The 16,441-nt window shown below is 39.0% G+C and overlaps 1 protein-coding gene across 1 annotated transcript in view; it reads left to right on the top strand.

Moving 5' to 3' along the window:
- LOC133207155 (cytosolic phospholipase A2 epsilon-like) overlaps positions 1-16,441 on the top strand; it is a 31,174-nt gene continuing 14,733 nt past the window's right edge. The window contains exons 1-6 of the mRNA XM_061343811.1: positions 1-109; positions 560-595; positions 5,687-5,759; positions 9,608-9,744; positions 10,452-10,583; positions 11,245-11,285. Coding sequence (XP_061199795.1) covers positions 83-109; positions 560-595; positions 5,687-5,759; positions 9,608-9,744; positions 10,452-10,583; positions 11,245-11,285 — 446 coding nt within the window. The 5' untranslated portion in view covers positions 1-82. The remainder of the gene's footprint in view (positions 110-559; positions 596-5,686; positions 5,760-9,607; positions 9,745-10,451; positions 10,584-11,244; positions 11,286-16,441) is intronic.

The raw sequence follows: 16,441 nt of genomic DNA, 5'->3' as shown, positions 1-16,441 counted from the left end.
CCCCTAATCTGCATGAGGAGTTCCTGCCTGCTGCACGACTCGGCATCTTTTAACATTGGACTTACATGCAACTGAGGCTGCAATGGGATCAAATTTAAGTTCAAATGAGGTAAGCAAAAGAAGCTGATAACAAGCAGAAAGTGGGTAAAATTGTTTGATATTCCAGTGAAGTTGATCACAGAGGAGAGCAAGCTGTTTGAGGTGTACAGGCAATCCAAGGCAACAGAGTTTGCTGTTCCTCAGATCTCATGGTTGCAAGGACGGTTTTCCTAGTCTAACCTTTTGCAGAATCTCATGGTATGTCTCCATTTTCAAGCTATGATTTAGGACTAACGACGTTACTTATTGTGCTTCCTTAAAGAAAAGCTGCATGTGAAGGAATTAAGAAGCTGGCACAGAGTTGTGATGGGTTTGGTGGTTGGTAAAGCACCTAATGAGTGTTGTCAATGAGCATAGCAGTAAGTGTGGCTTTGAATGTGAGATGTTGAATGTCAGCCTAAAAGAAGAGTTTAACATATAGCTTAGTTTTCTTAACTTTGCCTTGTGTTGTTTTTCCTAGACTATTACGGGCACCTCAGCACCAGCGGTGAGAACGGTAGGTAGTAATTAGCTGGCCCTTCATTAAATGCTGTCCAGTGCTGAATGTAGATCACCGGAAAAAATGTTAGGAATTCAATGGCTCAGGGGAAAACTGTACTGCAGTATTTACTGAACACTGAAAAGCCAAGATATGACTTCAGCTCTGTAGAGGAAATACTGCCTTGGCTTTCAGTAAACTTTAAATACTCTGGCTCTATTGGTGTCTGATGCTTGTGGCGCTGTGAGAAGGTGTTGCATTTTACCTGGTTTGGTTTGTGCTTAGCCTACATTACTTTTTAATTCTTCCGTTTCTTTGTGTTTTGATTTCTTTTGCTTAAGCACCCACTTATTTTCTGTGTTATTCCTTCATAAGAAGACTCCATTTAAATGGGTCTTTCAGTTGTTCTTAGTGTTCTAGTATTCTTTGTAGTCTTTGCATTGTAACAGCCTGATGTAGAGCTTGCAATTCTCTGTGTAACATGGTGTTTAAACTGCAACATTGGAACAGGTGAAACTATGGGAGAAATGTGTTCAGCCTCCTGACAAGCCCAATCTCATCAGGCTGGTAGGAGTGGGAGCAGCGCCCAAATATCTCTGAAGGTGAAAAAAGAGCAACCAAGTGCTTTGTAAAGGCTGAATTGGGGATGAATTCTTTGCACAGGCAAATGAAAACTCCCTGTGTGATTAGAACATTTCCATGTTAACAGGTATTAGCATAAAGGAAAATATAGCAGTTAAACTGCTGTGAACCGATGAATGGGAATAACAGCAGTTGCCACAGGATGGGGCTGTCTTTGGACGTTTGCAATGGGCTTGGGGCTGCCCATATCAGTTGCAACTCTCTGGACATCACTGTTTGGAAAGATAGGCTATCGTCCCTGCTGCAGTGATGAGGGGTTTCCTAGCCTGGCTTGTTCTGGGCTTCGGTTTCATGTGGAGGATTGCAGTGATACAGAGATCCTCCCAAATGGTGGCAAATCTGATCTGCTTCAGGGTTGTTTGTTGTTATTGGTAACATCTAATACCTGATTGTGCCTGAGAACCATTCTCTGTTCAACGTGAAATACTGTGGTAAAGCTAAGCCTTTGCTACTTTCAAAAAGTAGCTTTTAAAATTATGTTTAGCCCTCTGTGCATAGTTTCACAGTCCTAAGGAAGCATGCTAGTATCATTGAAATTGTTATTTTTTTAGACCTATAAATCTAGCCTGTCTTCAGAGGATCAAGCTGGGTTCTTTTTATCCTTAGTGCTTTTTACATTCTTAGTAGGTCCCTAGGTGTGAGACATGTATGGTTCAGTGCCTTCAGACTGTGATTCTTGTGTTTAGGGTGTTTAGAGTGGCAGAACTGACCTGAATATAGTATATATCATTTAGAGTAGGACCCAGAGCCCCTTCTATCTGCCCTAACTCTTCAAAGTTCGCCGAGGCTAAACTGGGGGGGATCTGAGCTTTTTTTTCCCCAACCATGGAAGTTGTTATTTATTGTGTTAAATAAATAAGCATAGTATATCTGAGTTGTTTTTTGTTGCTCTGGCTCACTTAAGGAAAACAGCTTTCATTATCAGAGTCAGTTCCAGTGCAACCCGTGGGATGTGTGACTTCAACTTGAGTGGCGATTTAAATTAAAGGGAATATGTAAAATAATCTGGGGAGAAAATGTTGGTAGTGCACTTAAGATGACAGGCAAAAAAGGAACAATTTTTAGGTGATTCAAATTACTGTATTGTATCTAAATAATATAGATCAGTGTGGTTTTGAGAAAAAGCCACGTTGAGCTGTGGAAATGCTTGACTTGGTTTCTCTTCGAAGATGTGGATTTATTTTAACATGCAAACCCAGCTGTGGAGCTGAAAACAGGAAGAGAAGAAAAATTACATGAAAATTGCAGTCTGAAGTCACACAAGTTTTACATAGCTCTTGGAAAGAAACAGGCCTTGAGTCACTGCTGCTCCATTTGGTTTTATTCTGGCACAACCCCAGTGACTTCCACTGACTTACTAAGACCCAGGTATGGAATATTTTAAAATGGCTGAAATAAATACAAAACATACAGTACAAGCAAAAGTGTTTCCTATGCATTTGACCTTGCCTGAGGTGGCAGACATAGTAACCTAATGAAATACTGCCTGTCCTTGAGGCTCCAAAACTCATTGAAGTTTAAAGGTGGCACATACCTGACCTAGGTGAGAAGCAAAACAATGATCTGTGCTTTAAAGTCCTGCCACGCTTTCTGACAGGCCAGAGTGTTTCATTTGTTGGTTTTCATAGTACTTAAAGCAGTAGTGAGATTTCTATTCCTTTTTGAAGAGAAAGTTAAGGGAAGAGTGAACTGCTCCAACTAGATCTGACACACTCTTTTACTTTGATTAACTGGCTTTTCTCTAGAGGTACCTTGGGAATGTTGTATGTATTTCACTCTAGTCTCCTCAAGAAAAAAAAAATCTATAAAAGACTTTTAAGCTTGGAATTGAGCTGTTTTAGAGCTCAGTTATGTAAGTCCTATTCACAGGGATGAGCACCCATGTATGTGAACACTCCTATTGACTTCCCTGGGACTAGATATGTAAGGATTGCACAAGTTTGCCACAAGACTTAATTGAACTTTTATCTGACGTAGAATAGGGTGACCAAGTCCTGTGTTTGCAATCTTATGTGTTTAGGAGGTTTTGACAGTGATTATTAAAATGCCTGGCTTGTGTTTCCGGCTCATGAGGTAACAATCATGTCTCAGACAAAATAAATACAGAAGCTGAAAGTCAAAGGGCTCATAATAACTGACCTAGGAGGCTGCTGGCCTCAGAACATACCCGGATTGATATGGTCATCATCACATTAAAGGGAAAGATGTGGAAGTTGCTGTCTATTTCCTGCAGATTATCCAGTTTAAGATACATCCCTCAATAGTTTTTCTGTGTGAATAAGTGGCTGACAGCTAGACTTGACAAAGCATTCTGACACCTAAAAGTTATGAACTAAAAGGTCTGACTTCCAAGTCTCTGGTAAGGGAACAGACTCTACAACCCTGAGTAAAACACTGAAGATTGGCTCAATATGCTTGGAGAGTTGAATGGGAATTGTAACAGCTGAGCATGGAACTGCATAAATAGGTACCCCTAACTAACAGGGATAACTGAGCCCAGAAGCACTCCTTAAATCCTATCTCTGTGTGCCACTCAGGGAGGCAGAGAGAGATACCACTATCCACTTGAGATGCACAAAATGAAAATCTAGATGCTTGTTTTCAAAGAGCTGAGCAAAGGTTATTCCTTTAAAACGGTGTCATGCCTAGTCATTATAGCACTTCTCTGGGATGGAGAACTTGATATTCAAGTCCATTTTGTATTCAAGGAATACAAGCTACATCCTTCCTGGGTAAAGATATGCTCCACTTCTGATGAAACAGCACTGCTGAGGACAAAAGCATTTAGGATTTGTTGGGTGGAAAAGCAGGGACCAAGCATAGATGTAGCAAACATGGCAGTAGATTTGGCAGGCTTAGACAAGCTTTAGCTGTTGGTCCCTGTGCCTAGGAGTGCTTCTGTGTTTTACCCAGTTCTATTTAATGCATAGAGAAAAGTAGCTGTGGCAGTTCAGCTATATAGTCTGGGTGTGATTTCTTTTGGATGCTTTTAATAGAAACTGTCATTTTTAATTTTTGTTCAAAAACATTACTTTTTCTTTCAAGGTGTGCCTGTCTGAGTTTTTGTTTGTGGCCATGTTTGAGATAATGGAGCAGGTAGAGGTGTGATACACTCTTTAAGGCAGCTGAAATGTCCCACAGCTGAGAATTCAAGTGCTTGCAATCTGTGCACCCTTAAACTGTGCCCTGTGCTAGACTCTGGACAGGTTAAGAACAAATGTGCCTGTATCAGTGACTGCTCCGATCCTCCTGCTGCTATCTCAATGACCTTGATCTTCAGGCCCTTTGCCAGCCCAAAAGGCAGTGCTAGAGGATATGCCAGGATTACCCAGGCTGTTTCTTGGAGGCTCTTCTTCATCTTTGCTGTTTTTTCAGACATGTTAAGGTTTTTGTGGGTGAGGACAGGACTGCTTCATTGTATTATGTTGGTGTTCAATGTCACGCCATCGCCCCAGTTGCTTAACACTTTGTCAAAGCATTGTGAAACACTTCAGGATACGTGCTGCAGCTGGAAAGACAAATGGTTTGGGAAAATGTATAGCATGTATGAAGGTACATTTTAAAGTTATTATCAGTGCATTGTTTTTAACTTTTGCTGCTTATTACTAATATAGGCATTTCAAATGCATAAAGTAATAAAACCAATGTTGGTTTTTTAGGACACTATTAGATTGGAAAAGTTTTGGGAGACAAAACACCTGTTTCTGAAATGGGGAATGAGTCAATTTATAGCCTGAGGAATATGAAGGCATATTAGTATGAGCCATGGAAGTTATGAGGCATCATGGAAATAATATCTCTGAGATCAGGGTGTCTGATATCTTGTCAAGTTGTGAGTTAATTCACAAGATCATCTCTGGAAAGTTTCGTAGCTTTCCGCTGGGGATCAGGGCTGAAGATAAGAGATGCATCAGAGTCTTCATGCAAAATGTCTTGTCTCTGTCACCTGTCTTTTAAGATGTGTGTGTGAGCTGGTGCTGGTGCAGGAGCTTGAGCTGGTGCTGGTGCAGGAGCTTTTGCTGGTATGTGGTAGTTGCTCAGTTCTATTTGCTTACTCTGAGTTTTTGGTAATCAGGAGTCTGTTCTGTTGCAGGCAGTGGTGTGTAAGAGGTGAGGACACCCATGCATGTGCTGTAGGGGTGTCCATTGTGATAATGATGGGGTGGTGTTAGAAATAAGCTATCTTTATCAAATCAAATTCTCAGCACCTACTGTCAAATCATGTGTGGTTTTGAAATCTGTTGCTTCTATTTCAGACCTGAGCAGAGTTCTGTGCCAAAAATCTATATATTTTTTCCAACTTCTACAGTTGACTTGATAAATAATATTAGCTCAACCTTAAAAACCTTGTTTTATCTACATCCTTAGAACTTTGAGGTTCCAGTAGTCTGTTACTATAGACTATAATATTAATCTCAATGGTGTATTTTTTTATTTCTTTTTTTATTTCTTTGAATTGTCATGCAGAGACCAGTATCTCCTTTCAACTTGCTCACTGTAAAAATACTAAGAGTGAGGAATGCCCGGAAGGCAGACTTGTGTGAGTATTTCTACTTTTGTTGGATGCTTCCTATAATTCTTTCAAGTAAAGAAAATATTGGGTCAATATTATTGTTCTTAAATTGTGTGAGAATAGAAAGGTATGTTGCTGCAAGTCTGCAAGAATTATTTTATGGTTATACTGTAAACAGACTAACTCCAGCAAGGTGGTGCATTTGATCTTTTTCATATCTCACTCCGAGGGGTATTTCCTACCTTTGTGGCATCAGACTTAGCTGCTCATCAGAGGGCTGCTCCTTAAATGATGACAGTTCTACTTTTGAGTAGGAAACCTGAGTATTCCATAAAGAATTTCTGGATAGAAGAAAGGAGAGCACTGGTGATGCAAAGGTAAAATCAGCAGTAGTAGGAAATCCTATAAGAACAGAAGTACAAGCAACACATTCTATTACTTCCACAAAATTTATAAATATATAAGAGGAGATGAGAAAATCCAGTCTGTCGGGGAATTTAACCTAGAGAACAGAGCAATTTAAGTCAGAGAAAATTAAACTGAGCACTACTGTGAGAGTTTTGAAGTACTTTAAGTGAGGGACAGTAAGGGAAAGCAAGAAGAGGATATCCAGAATAGAGGCTACAAGAGAAAAATCTCAAAGCCAGATCACAGAACCAATAGTAAACAGTGAAAGAGCTCAAGACAGAAGAAATCTCTGCACTAAGGAAGTCTACAGCATCTGATGATATCCAACTGTGGAAGCTCTGTTATGATTCACTTTGCCTCCACGAACTAGTGGCATCGGCTTATTGAAAGAGAGTATGGATGCAGATTTGAAAGTAAAATCCTCGCTGAGAGAATGAGACTTGCAATGGATGAAAAGAATGGTCTTTTCACTGTCCAGATGTGGCACTGACTCTGGGGACTGATTTAATTCCTTGCACAGGGGAGGCACTAGTTTAATTCTGAATTTTCCAGTTCATTGAGTAGCTTCTGTTCCACACATGTGGATCCTCAGTAACCCATCTTCTGGGTGCACTGAGGCTTCTTCAGGTGCCTTACAAAATACAATTATGCCACTGAGTCACTGCTATGGGTACATTTGAATGGTGAAATATATTTTTAAAGAGGCTGGAAAGGTATGAAAGAAAAGGGTGAAATACAGGCAAAGAGAATAAGAAAACTTAAACCTAAAGACCACTAGAATAAAAAAGAAATATGTATGACAAAGAAGAAAAATCTACAATATATTCTCCAAAATCTTGCTGACCATTGCTCAAAATAATTTTTTTTTTAAATTTTTTTTTTGGGTACACATAAAATTTCATACATCACATCACATTTTCTAAGGAAATCAGCTGTAAATTTTAGTTAATCTGCTATGCACATTGAGGTTTTTTCTCAGTGTGATCAGTTAAGTGTAGAGGAAAAATTTACTGAGGTTGAATTTGATGGTTTATGGCAGCAGGGATGTGGTTGGAACACATGGAAGTTGTGACTTCGTATTTACGAATGAATGACTAGTATCAGTGAATAAATCTCTGCTGCACTTACTTGTGGCATTCTGGGTTACTTCTGTGTCTTCTGTAATGTAGTCTTATGGTGTTTTTTGTTCCGTTTATTTTCCAGCTTTAAAAATTCTTCTATGATTTACTGAATGCCTTATTAACTGCTTATGTCTTCATATTTTTTACTCTAGAAATGACAGATGATCAAACTGCTTTGCTTTATGATATGTGTCATTTTGAAAAAGGCATTTGATGCATTAGAGAGAGCACCTTGTAAGATATAAAATTCTGGGTTTTTTAGAGATTACAGACTTATTTTTATGTACAGAAGCACACATTTTGTGTGCTCATAGTTGCTTGCATGACTTTTTATTTAACAAAATCCAAATGTTCAAATGCTTAAGTGGCGATTTGCACCAACTGAATATGTGATCTGACGAGGCAGTCACTCCAATTGCATCTGCAAACCTGAATGCACAATTGTGTCTACATTTGTGTACTCCAGCAGGTTGCCTGTTTATGCTTCAACTCATTATGGCTGCTCTTCTCAGGAATATCTTGTTCTAAGTCATTCCTTAGCAGAGTGAATCACATGGTCTGTCTTCATGAAGCCTCTTGGCATATCTGCCACATCATAGAGGTTTATTACCTTGTGTTCTGGTCTCAGGAACAGATAGATATCATATCTTTAGCCCCTTGAGATGCCCCAGCTCGGAATTTGGGCATCCCAAGGATTTGTTTAAAGTGTATCTATCTGGCAGAGGGATTTGAAAACTTTTCAGCAGGATTGTTTTCTTTTTTTCTCAGCAGAAAATTTGGTTTCTGAAGAAACCCAAATTAATGTGGGAAACCTGTTAAATTTTCATCTGCAGTTGGAAAGATATTTCAGGCAGTCTTTACCTTTTCTGAGTCATTGAAAGGACAAAAGTTTTGGTTAGTTTTCCTTGAAACCTCAGTATTTTTAACTATGTGGAAATATCCTTCTTCTACCTGTTTATAATGTTAACAATATGCTACTTTTTACAATTCTGAGTTAGCACTTATTTCCCCCACTTTAACTTTGCTGCTTTTCTGATAAACCTTGGTGTGTTCCTTGTCAATGTTTGGGTTATTTTTTTTTTTTATATATATTTTCTCATTAGTGAAGTGTTTGTGCTTAGTTTATTGAAGTGAATCTTTCCTCTTTCATCTCATGTTCCAATTTACTTCTCTAGTGAAAAATGAGTTTTTCCCTAAGGTTGTTCTGGAACAAGGTGATTTAAAATAATGTTAATAGATTTGGGTATAGGCCTGGAAATCCAGCCTGTGTTTTGGACCTTGACTGCATTATGGAATCTTGGGCAAGTCATTCAAGTTTTCTCAGTGTGTTTAATTGCTTAATCCTTACATTGCCACTGTGAAGTAATTCATCAGTGTGTCTCAAGACCTTTGAAAATGGAACCTGAAGCATTAACTGCCATTAACCATTTACATTTTCATTTGCCTTCACTTGTGCTTCTGCTGAATATCTGATCCATAATGCTCTTCTGATCAGGTTTGGCCAAGGCCACTTTCTGGAAATGCTTTCATTCCACACCCATTATCAAAGTTTTGCTGACTGTTAACCCCAAAACATGGCACAGCTTGGGGAAAATATGGCTGATAGAAAAACTTAAATCTGTAGTTCTTACTGAAAGAGGAAATACATGAACAAAATTGCATTTAATGTGCTGCAATAGCATTGTTACAGGTTTTTAGTACGATGCAGGGTTGACTATGGCTTGAATTATTTGACCTCTTCTGACTCAGAAGGTTGCTGTAAGAACCAGATGACTGGTTGTGCATTGCAAATGTGAAATAGGGAGATTGCATTATAGGTAGGAGAGAAAGGCCATCGGTGCCTGTATCAAGCTTCTGCAAGTCTCATGCCTTGGTGGTTCTCCCTCCAAACCCAAAATCGGGGATCAGAATATGGAAGCAGCTTATGTCTTTGGTGGCACTCACGGCTTCCTTCTTCAGACAAGAGACATGGCAGGATCTTTTTCAGTCTACAGATAGAGTAGTAGGAAGGGAAAGGCTGAATAGCAATTCCACTGCGGTGCTGAAACTGATTTTGTTTTCCAAAAAGACTGCATAAGAAGGCAGAACTTCTAAAACTTTGTCAAATGTATAAACGAATATGAAATTGGCACATTCTGATCTTTAAACATTTCAGCTTTGATGGGGAAACACTTTGATGAGAGCTTTCTGTAAGTTGAGATATGAAACCTGTGGTAGAAATGCTAGAAAATAAGTCACTCTACAGCCCCTGCCATGTTACCTTTTTTTTATTAGGGTTAAATGTGCACAGTGCAATCATTCTTTTTATGAATGTATTATCATTCTGCTCATCTTCTCGTTATACAGTCACCCTTTCAGACTGCTACGTGACACTGTGGCTGCCTACTGCCTCAACTGAGAAGGTTCGGACCAGAACCATCAGGAACAGCAAAAACCCTGTCTGGAATGAAGCTTTCTGCTATAAGATCGACCGCAGAATCAAGGTTGTGAAAGTCAACGATTTTCATAGTTTTCTGTGTGCAAATAGTCAATAGATAAAGCAAAACTACAATAAACTTATAAGTATACAACTAGTTTCCAAACTCTGGAGGTGTTACAGATTCCTCAGAAAAAAAAATAATGTTGCTTATATCCTCCTTGGTATTGTTCTGTTCCAGCTCTTTGTTACTTAAACATCTACTAGACTGAAGCAGTGAGAAGCAATTTAATGCCCTGCAGAATATGGCCTTATTTCCTATCTTGATATATAAAAGTGAAATCCAAGTTAAAGGTCACATAAAAACAGCAGCAAGATCAATTAGTTCTAGGTATGGTGGAAAAGAAATCCTTTAAACATTCTTTATGTTCTACAATAGAGGTAGAAACATGACCTTGAGGTCTTTTCCAACCATAGCCATTTTATGATCCTATGATTTAGCAGTTACTTATCACAAATTCATGAACATTCTTCATTACCTGCTTGTCTTTTTAATTTTCACAGGCAGACAAGCCTGCTTTGTGTATGTACAGTTATCAGAAATGTGAAGTCTAATACTCTCAAATCTCTTTCCCTTTTCTGCTTCTCTTTCTGCTTCTTTTTTCTTCTCCTAAAACTAGAGGAGAGAGGAAGACCTATGCTTGAGATTTTCCTACCTTATGGAGCTCTTAGTTATAGAAATAACTCCATGATATTCTTAACCTCTTTGTGCAGAATGTGCTGGAGCTGAAGGTCTGTGATGAAGACACAGTCACCAGGGATGATGAACTCTGCACAATTCTCTTTGATATAGATAAACTCACCGTAGGACGTACTGTTCGAGTGAAGTTTCAGCTGAATCCACAGGTGAGAAATGGAATTGGTGAGAACAAAGCAAATTCTTTCCTTTCATCGAAATGTATCCTTTTATAGTGTTTTGTATTAGGAAAAATCTACTTAAATGGATTTTGTTGAAATTACAAGAAAAAAAATTAAATCCTTGTATAAGGGCTCCCTCCTGTTTTTTGTTATGAAAAATCTCCACGCTAAAAATCTAGGATGGAACCAGCTAGAAATAAATACCTGGTGCCTTAATTCTGAATATTTCTGGCTTGTTTGTTGGCTCTTGGTATAAGTTCTGAATTATCAGTCTCTTTCAACTGTAATAATATTAAAGCAGATAGGTCTTTTTGTGTTGTGAATTTTAATCTGAATATGGCTGTTTTACCAGAATAGCAGTTCCTATGTTTCTATGCTCGTATGTCATTTAGACCTCAAAAAAACTAGTTTTAGCAACTGCTTTTTCAGCATCTTAAAATTCGGCATCATCTTCGGTTGGCATAGTTGTTTTGGTTTTTGTTGAAGTTGTGGTTTTATTGATTTTTTTCCCCCAATTATTCTTATGCTCTGGGAATTTTCCTAAGTGCTATTCTAAATAAATATTTTAGAAATTATGTGTAATTGGTACAATGAAAGCTATGAAGAAAAATAAGTAATGTAAATTTCTTTCATTTTTCCCTCTCTTCAGGCACGTGAGGAGCTGGAGGTGGAGTTCACATTGCAGAACACGTGAGTAGAGTCCTAAATTCTAAATAAACTATTGTATTTAATATAGAAATAGTCTGAGAACCTGGTTGATATGTGACAGTGTTTCTCAAATCTATGGTCTCTGAAAGCAGTATCTAGATGTTTTCATGTATGTCTAGTAAGCTGGGATTTCAGGATACACATTTTGAATATCTGAGAATGTCATATTTGCCCTGTTTGACTGCTGCTTCCTGGCCACCAACTTCGTCCTGTTCACTTTTTGTCACTGAATCAATACACAAGGAAGTATGATGACAATTACAATATTCAAGAAGTTTTGACCCATAAAAGGAGTGCCAAGCCTAGATGTCAATAGACAAGACAAAGGGTTCCTATCACAACAGGGTCACCACACCAGTAACGGTACTGGGGAAGGCAGCTCCAGTAGACATCCTAAATGGCCTGTCTAAGATCTTCATTTGTTTGCAAGTTAGAGGATGGCTTATGGATTTGGTACATAGAATCACACTCTTGATAATCTTGTATCTTGATGAGGGAGGTCTAGGTAGGTTGTCTGGCTTGGATGTTGTGCTCAAGTGGGTTTGCATAGGAGGACAGGGGCTGGAATTTGTCTTGGGGCATGTGTGTGCAGGCTCTGTCAAACTCTTCTATCAGACCTTGTAGCCAATTGTTTTTCTTGGAGACATAGATTAAGTCAGAAATTCAGCAATTTCTGCAGTTTCTGTCTTAGTAGGAATTCTACTGGTTGGAAGATGATGGTTGGGGGACCATACAAATAAAAAGGATCCTTGACAGTCCCAAGGAAGAGATTTTAACATAATTGCAGTCATGGTTCGGTTGCTACAGAAAGAACACATCTGATCTGCTGTTTTCATTCATGGTGTGGTACCTGGGTGAACAATGTGATAGTTGTGTCCTGAAAAACCTCACATGCAAAGGCAAGAAACAGCTGCATCATAAGCTAGGGAATATGCTTGTGAGGTCCCATCAGGTCTGAGAAAAAGGAAAGATGCTTCTCTAGGAAAATGGGCTTCTTGTCGGAAGGCAGATGAACATTTCCCCTACAATCCCTTATTTGCATTTCTCGCACATGTGTGGTGGTCATTGCTGTTCTGCTTATCAGTCAAGTTTGGAATAAAGATGTAACCACATCTGAACTGATGAAATATTTGCTCTTGGGAGGATATTGAGAGGGGTTTTCTTCCCTGCTCAACATAAAAAAGTGTGATGCTGAGAGTAGTTGATGGAAGGATTTGTGCACTAGAATTGCAGACAATGGGGATTGCAGTTACCAGTGGTATACTAAAGAACCCTGAAAAGTTCTGAAAGGCTGAACTGAAGTAGTTGAGATGGGTCACTGGAAAGCTATGAACCAAACTGACCTCTCCTGTGCTGAAAAAGCTCAGCAGGTTTTGGCAAGGTGTTTTGGCATTGCTGGATGGGAGAAGTGTTGACGGAGAGTAGAAGTAATTTTCAGAGAGGGAGAGCCAACAGTAGTGTTAACAAGAAGCAAAACTAACCATGGGGTGCAGTTTCTACAAATCTGATGTTGTGATGGGAGCAATGAAAATATACTTTTTTGGAGGTAAATACCGCAGTTTGTCTCTGAAATTAGTAATCATTCCCAGCACATTTTGTCTGACACTATCTGAAGTAGTTTTTCACTCCTTTTCCGTCTTCATTCCAGACTTTATCAACTTCAAAATTTACTGTATTAGCCTGTTCTTTCTTTCCAGCATTTCAGATAAACAATATCACACATAAAGTGTGACCCCAGCCCAAGAAAATTTTCTGGGTTGCACCTGCAGTAGTAGTTTTGTGACTCATATTTTTTTCTGCCCATTGATGTCATTGCAAGAGTTGGGTTTTGTGTTACTTTAATCAAAGAACATTGTGAAAATTCCCTCACGATACCCTGGTGGGCTGTATGAAATTGGTTCATGCATTCATTCCCATTGTCTTTTACTTAAAATGGAAGAAAGCCTTCATTTTGGTAGTTTGGTTTCCACAACTGCAAAAACCCCTCTCATTTTGCCTCAGTCTTGCACCACTCCTGCAGTACCTGCAAATGCTCATCTTTCTGCCACTACACATGGCAGGCATTGAAAGCCAGATGTTTGATCCTAACAACACAGAGAGGAAGGCATGCTCCTTCCTCCAAATGCCTTTTCACCAGCAACCAAGCCAAGTGATTGCAAACGCCTGCCCAATGTTTTACGGGCCTATAACATGAGCCCAGCTGGCATGAGAGCTGCTGCCCTCGAGCAGCAGTGACAGAAAAGGTAAGGTCGTTGTACACAGGTTGCTGATTTGAGTACTTTAGTGCTTTCTGTGTAGTTTTCTGATGATTATCAATGGTAATGTGGGCTTTCTCCCTTTTGTTTCTGCTGGTAGGGTCCAGAACCAACACGAACCTCCACGAGTTGCTACAGAGACAGGATCCCGCTTCACCAGGTGGCTTCGCTCACTCAACATCCCCCTCCCCTCTGACTTCTACTGAAGCCCACATCTGATGTTGAAGGGCCCCAAAGAGACTTCTACTGAACTAAAAGGTACTTTGAGTTTTCAAGGAGAGGTCTGAGGGCCCCAGGGTATTTGCGGGGTCTGCTGATGTTCTTTTTGGCCTCTTTCTATCTTTCAGATGTTCCAAGTTGAGGAATTGCATCTAAAACATCTCTTAGAAGAATGAAGGACTACTCTAACACAACTTTTCATCTCGCCTCCCCCTCCCTTTTCTTGTATTTCAAATGTGAAAGATGATGTTTAAAACAAAGCCCACTTATTACAAATAAATGTAAATAGGTGTACAAAAAGTTGTATAGAAGTTAAATATTATTAAAATATGCCCAAAGCATAATTTTTAGAAAATAAAAGTCTTTTTTTCTTTCTATAGTTCTGCTGTGTTATTTTGAGAAATTTCCCCACCAGCAGATCCTGCTAGCCATTTGGTTTAGGCATTGCTGAGTCTCCACCCACTGGGGGCCAAGTGTACTCTTCACACTTGTGTTTGTGGCAAGAAGCCACAGGGCCTCAAAGAGTACTGAAGGCAAAAGCTTTTGTGTTGAGAAAGATGATCCCTCATGCATAATAGTCTACTGTAAATGTGACCTGTAATCTAAGAATCCATGTAACTGTGACGTCCCCTACAATATTGACCATATTGATGTAAGTCAAGCACGATCAGAAAAAGAGGAAGTAACAGTTTAATGAATAGCAGGTGATGAGAAGTGATCCCCTGACTCATAAAGTCTGCTGTAGTCTTAGGCTCCCCTTCAAGAAACTTCTAGTGAAGAAAGAGGCCCAGGGTCTCTGTTCCTGGCCACAGGCTATAATATGCTCCCAATTCTCACAGTAAAACTGAGGTCTGCATTAAAAAAGGCCACAAATCACAAACTGTGATGGAGGATAGGACAGGAATGTTAGTATGTGTAGTAAGGGCTGTCTAATAACAGGTTGGTTGTTAGGGAAATTACCAGCCAGGTCTTGAGAAGTGGATGTTCTGTGTGCCAAAGATAGCCAAAATACAAAGGTCCCTGCCAACCTGAATAGTGAGAGCTCTTCTGCACCCAGCTTAGTTGGGTTTCTAGCCATAGCTAATTCAAATCTTCAGAACAAGGTCAGTGCTTTTGCTCTCCTTGAAACATCCTCTTTATTCTGTAACCAGCAGAAGCCTTGAAATTCAAGATATAAATGTTGCCAGTGCCATGTGGAGAGTAACCAAAAAGAGACAGCATCTGGGCTTCCTTACAGCAGTGACTGCAGATGGCCAAAAGGAACATCTCAGTCACTGGAGCTTAATGCCTCTTGTCCTGGTTCTTCCCAGGAGTCTTCCAAGCCATTTTTCTGTCCAATTGTGTTAGTTCCTCCTGTTTGAAGGTCATGCCCTGGACCTCTTAAGTGTCAGAACTTTATACTTTGCTGATACCAATACATCACACTCTACTGGGTATTTACCTCCATCAAGAAACATTTCCTGTTTTTCCATCTTCATTTTACCAGGCTATGCAGACTGCTATCTTTTAATATCCACCATGCTGTTTCTGTGCTTTCCTTAATGAAGTGTTTGAGGACAGTGACACCATATGTCATGTAACATTACAACTATTTGACTACAAAATAGCAATGAAGTGCAACATTTCTTGTCTGAAACGGAACTTGAATGGTATTTAAGCACATTTCTTTGCATGTTTGTTTGCTTTGTTTTACTTCAAAGCTTTTCCTAAGTGTTTTGCACTGTATTTAACCAATCTTTTTCTTTCAGGAAATACTGATTTGGAAATGAAAATTTAAATTGTTTGTGAGCTTTGAAATGTTGGGAGAATTCTTTGTCATGAAAATTTGTTTTAAAGCTATTTTCATTTGTGTTTGTACTGAAATCTAACAGAGGTGATAAACCCTCCCTTAAAATGGATAACAGTGTCATTCATCTGATTTTAAAGGAAGGGTATTGCCTTACTTCAGCTGAGATGAAACACATATCTCAACTATATAACTATATGTGGCTACAGAGTCTATAATCCAAACCTCATAAGGTCTGAACAGCTCATACTATCTGCAGTAGGTTGAGGAGCTGCTGCTTAATCCTTATAATTTTATGTATGTATGTATTCCCTTTGGACTAACCTGTTTTGATTGTTTGTTTTTGTTTTTTTCTTTTTTTTTTTTTTTGAGGTACTGTATGAATTTATATCTGCATTTCAATAAAATAGGATGGTATAAGATATCCTTAATGAGAGATTGCCTGATTTTTCTGAGGGGAAAAATACTTAACATATAAAAATTGGGGTCTGCAGTGTATGAACCCACATCTGTCCCTAGATGGATAAGTGGAAAGACTTTTACGCATACATGTGTAAAACTATGTAATGATCAAAACAATCAAGATGGATGTAACAGCCTTCAGCTCCCCTCAAACTCAGTGTGTCATATATCAGAATATACTATATGGGTTACTAAAGCAGAAAAACCCCATTGGAGTTAAAGCCCAGCTGCATATTCTGTCATGGGTGGATGAAAAAACTTTCAACTTGTCATCAAAACTATGCTTGCTAAAAGTCTTAAAGTATTTTTGAGTGAGAATGTTAGTCAGAAATGTCGAAGTTGATGGGGAAAATGAGTACTATATTAACTGATAGACTTAAATACTTATCTGAATTGTCCAACCCATGACATTATAT

Source organism: Neopsephotus bourkii, unplaced genomic scaffold, assembly GCF_033783945.1.
Source record: "Neopsephotus bourkii isolate Nb327-2 ecotype Australia unplaced genomic scaffold, CSIRO-AGI_Nbou_v1 NB_1825, whole genome shotgun sequence".
In the NCBI taxonomy this organism is placed as follows: Eukaryota; Metazoa; Chordata; class Aves; order Psittaciformes; family Psittacidae; genus Neopsephotus; species Neopsephotus bourkii.
Note: the sequence above shows the minus strand (reverse complement) of the source record. Positions and strands in the feature narration are given on the sequence as shown.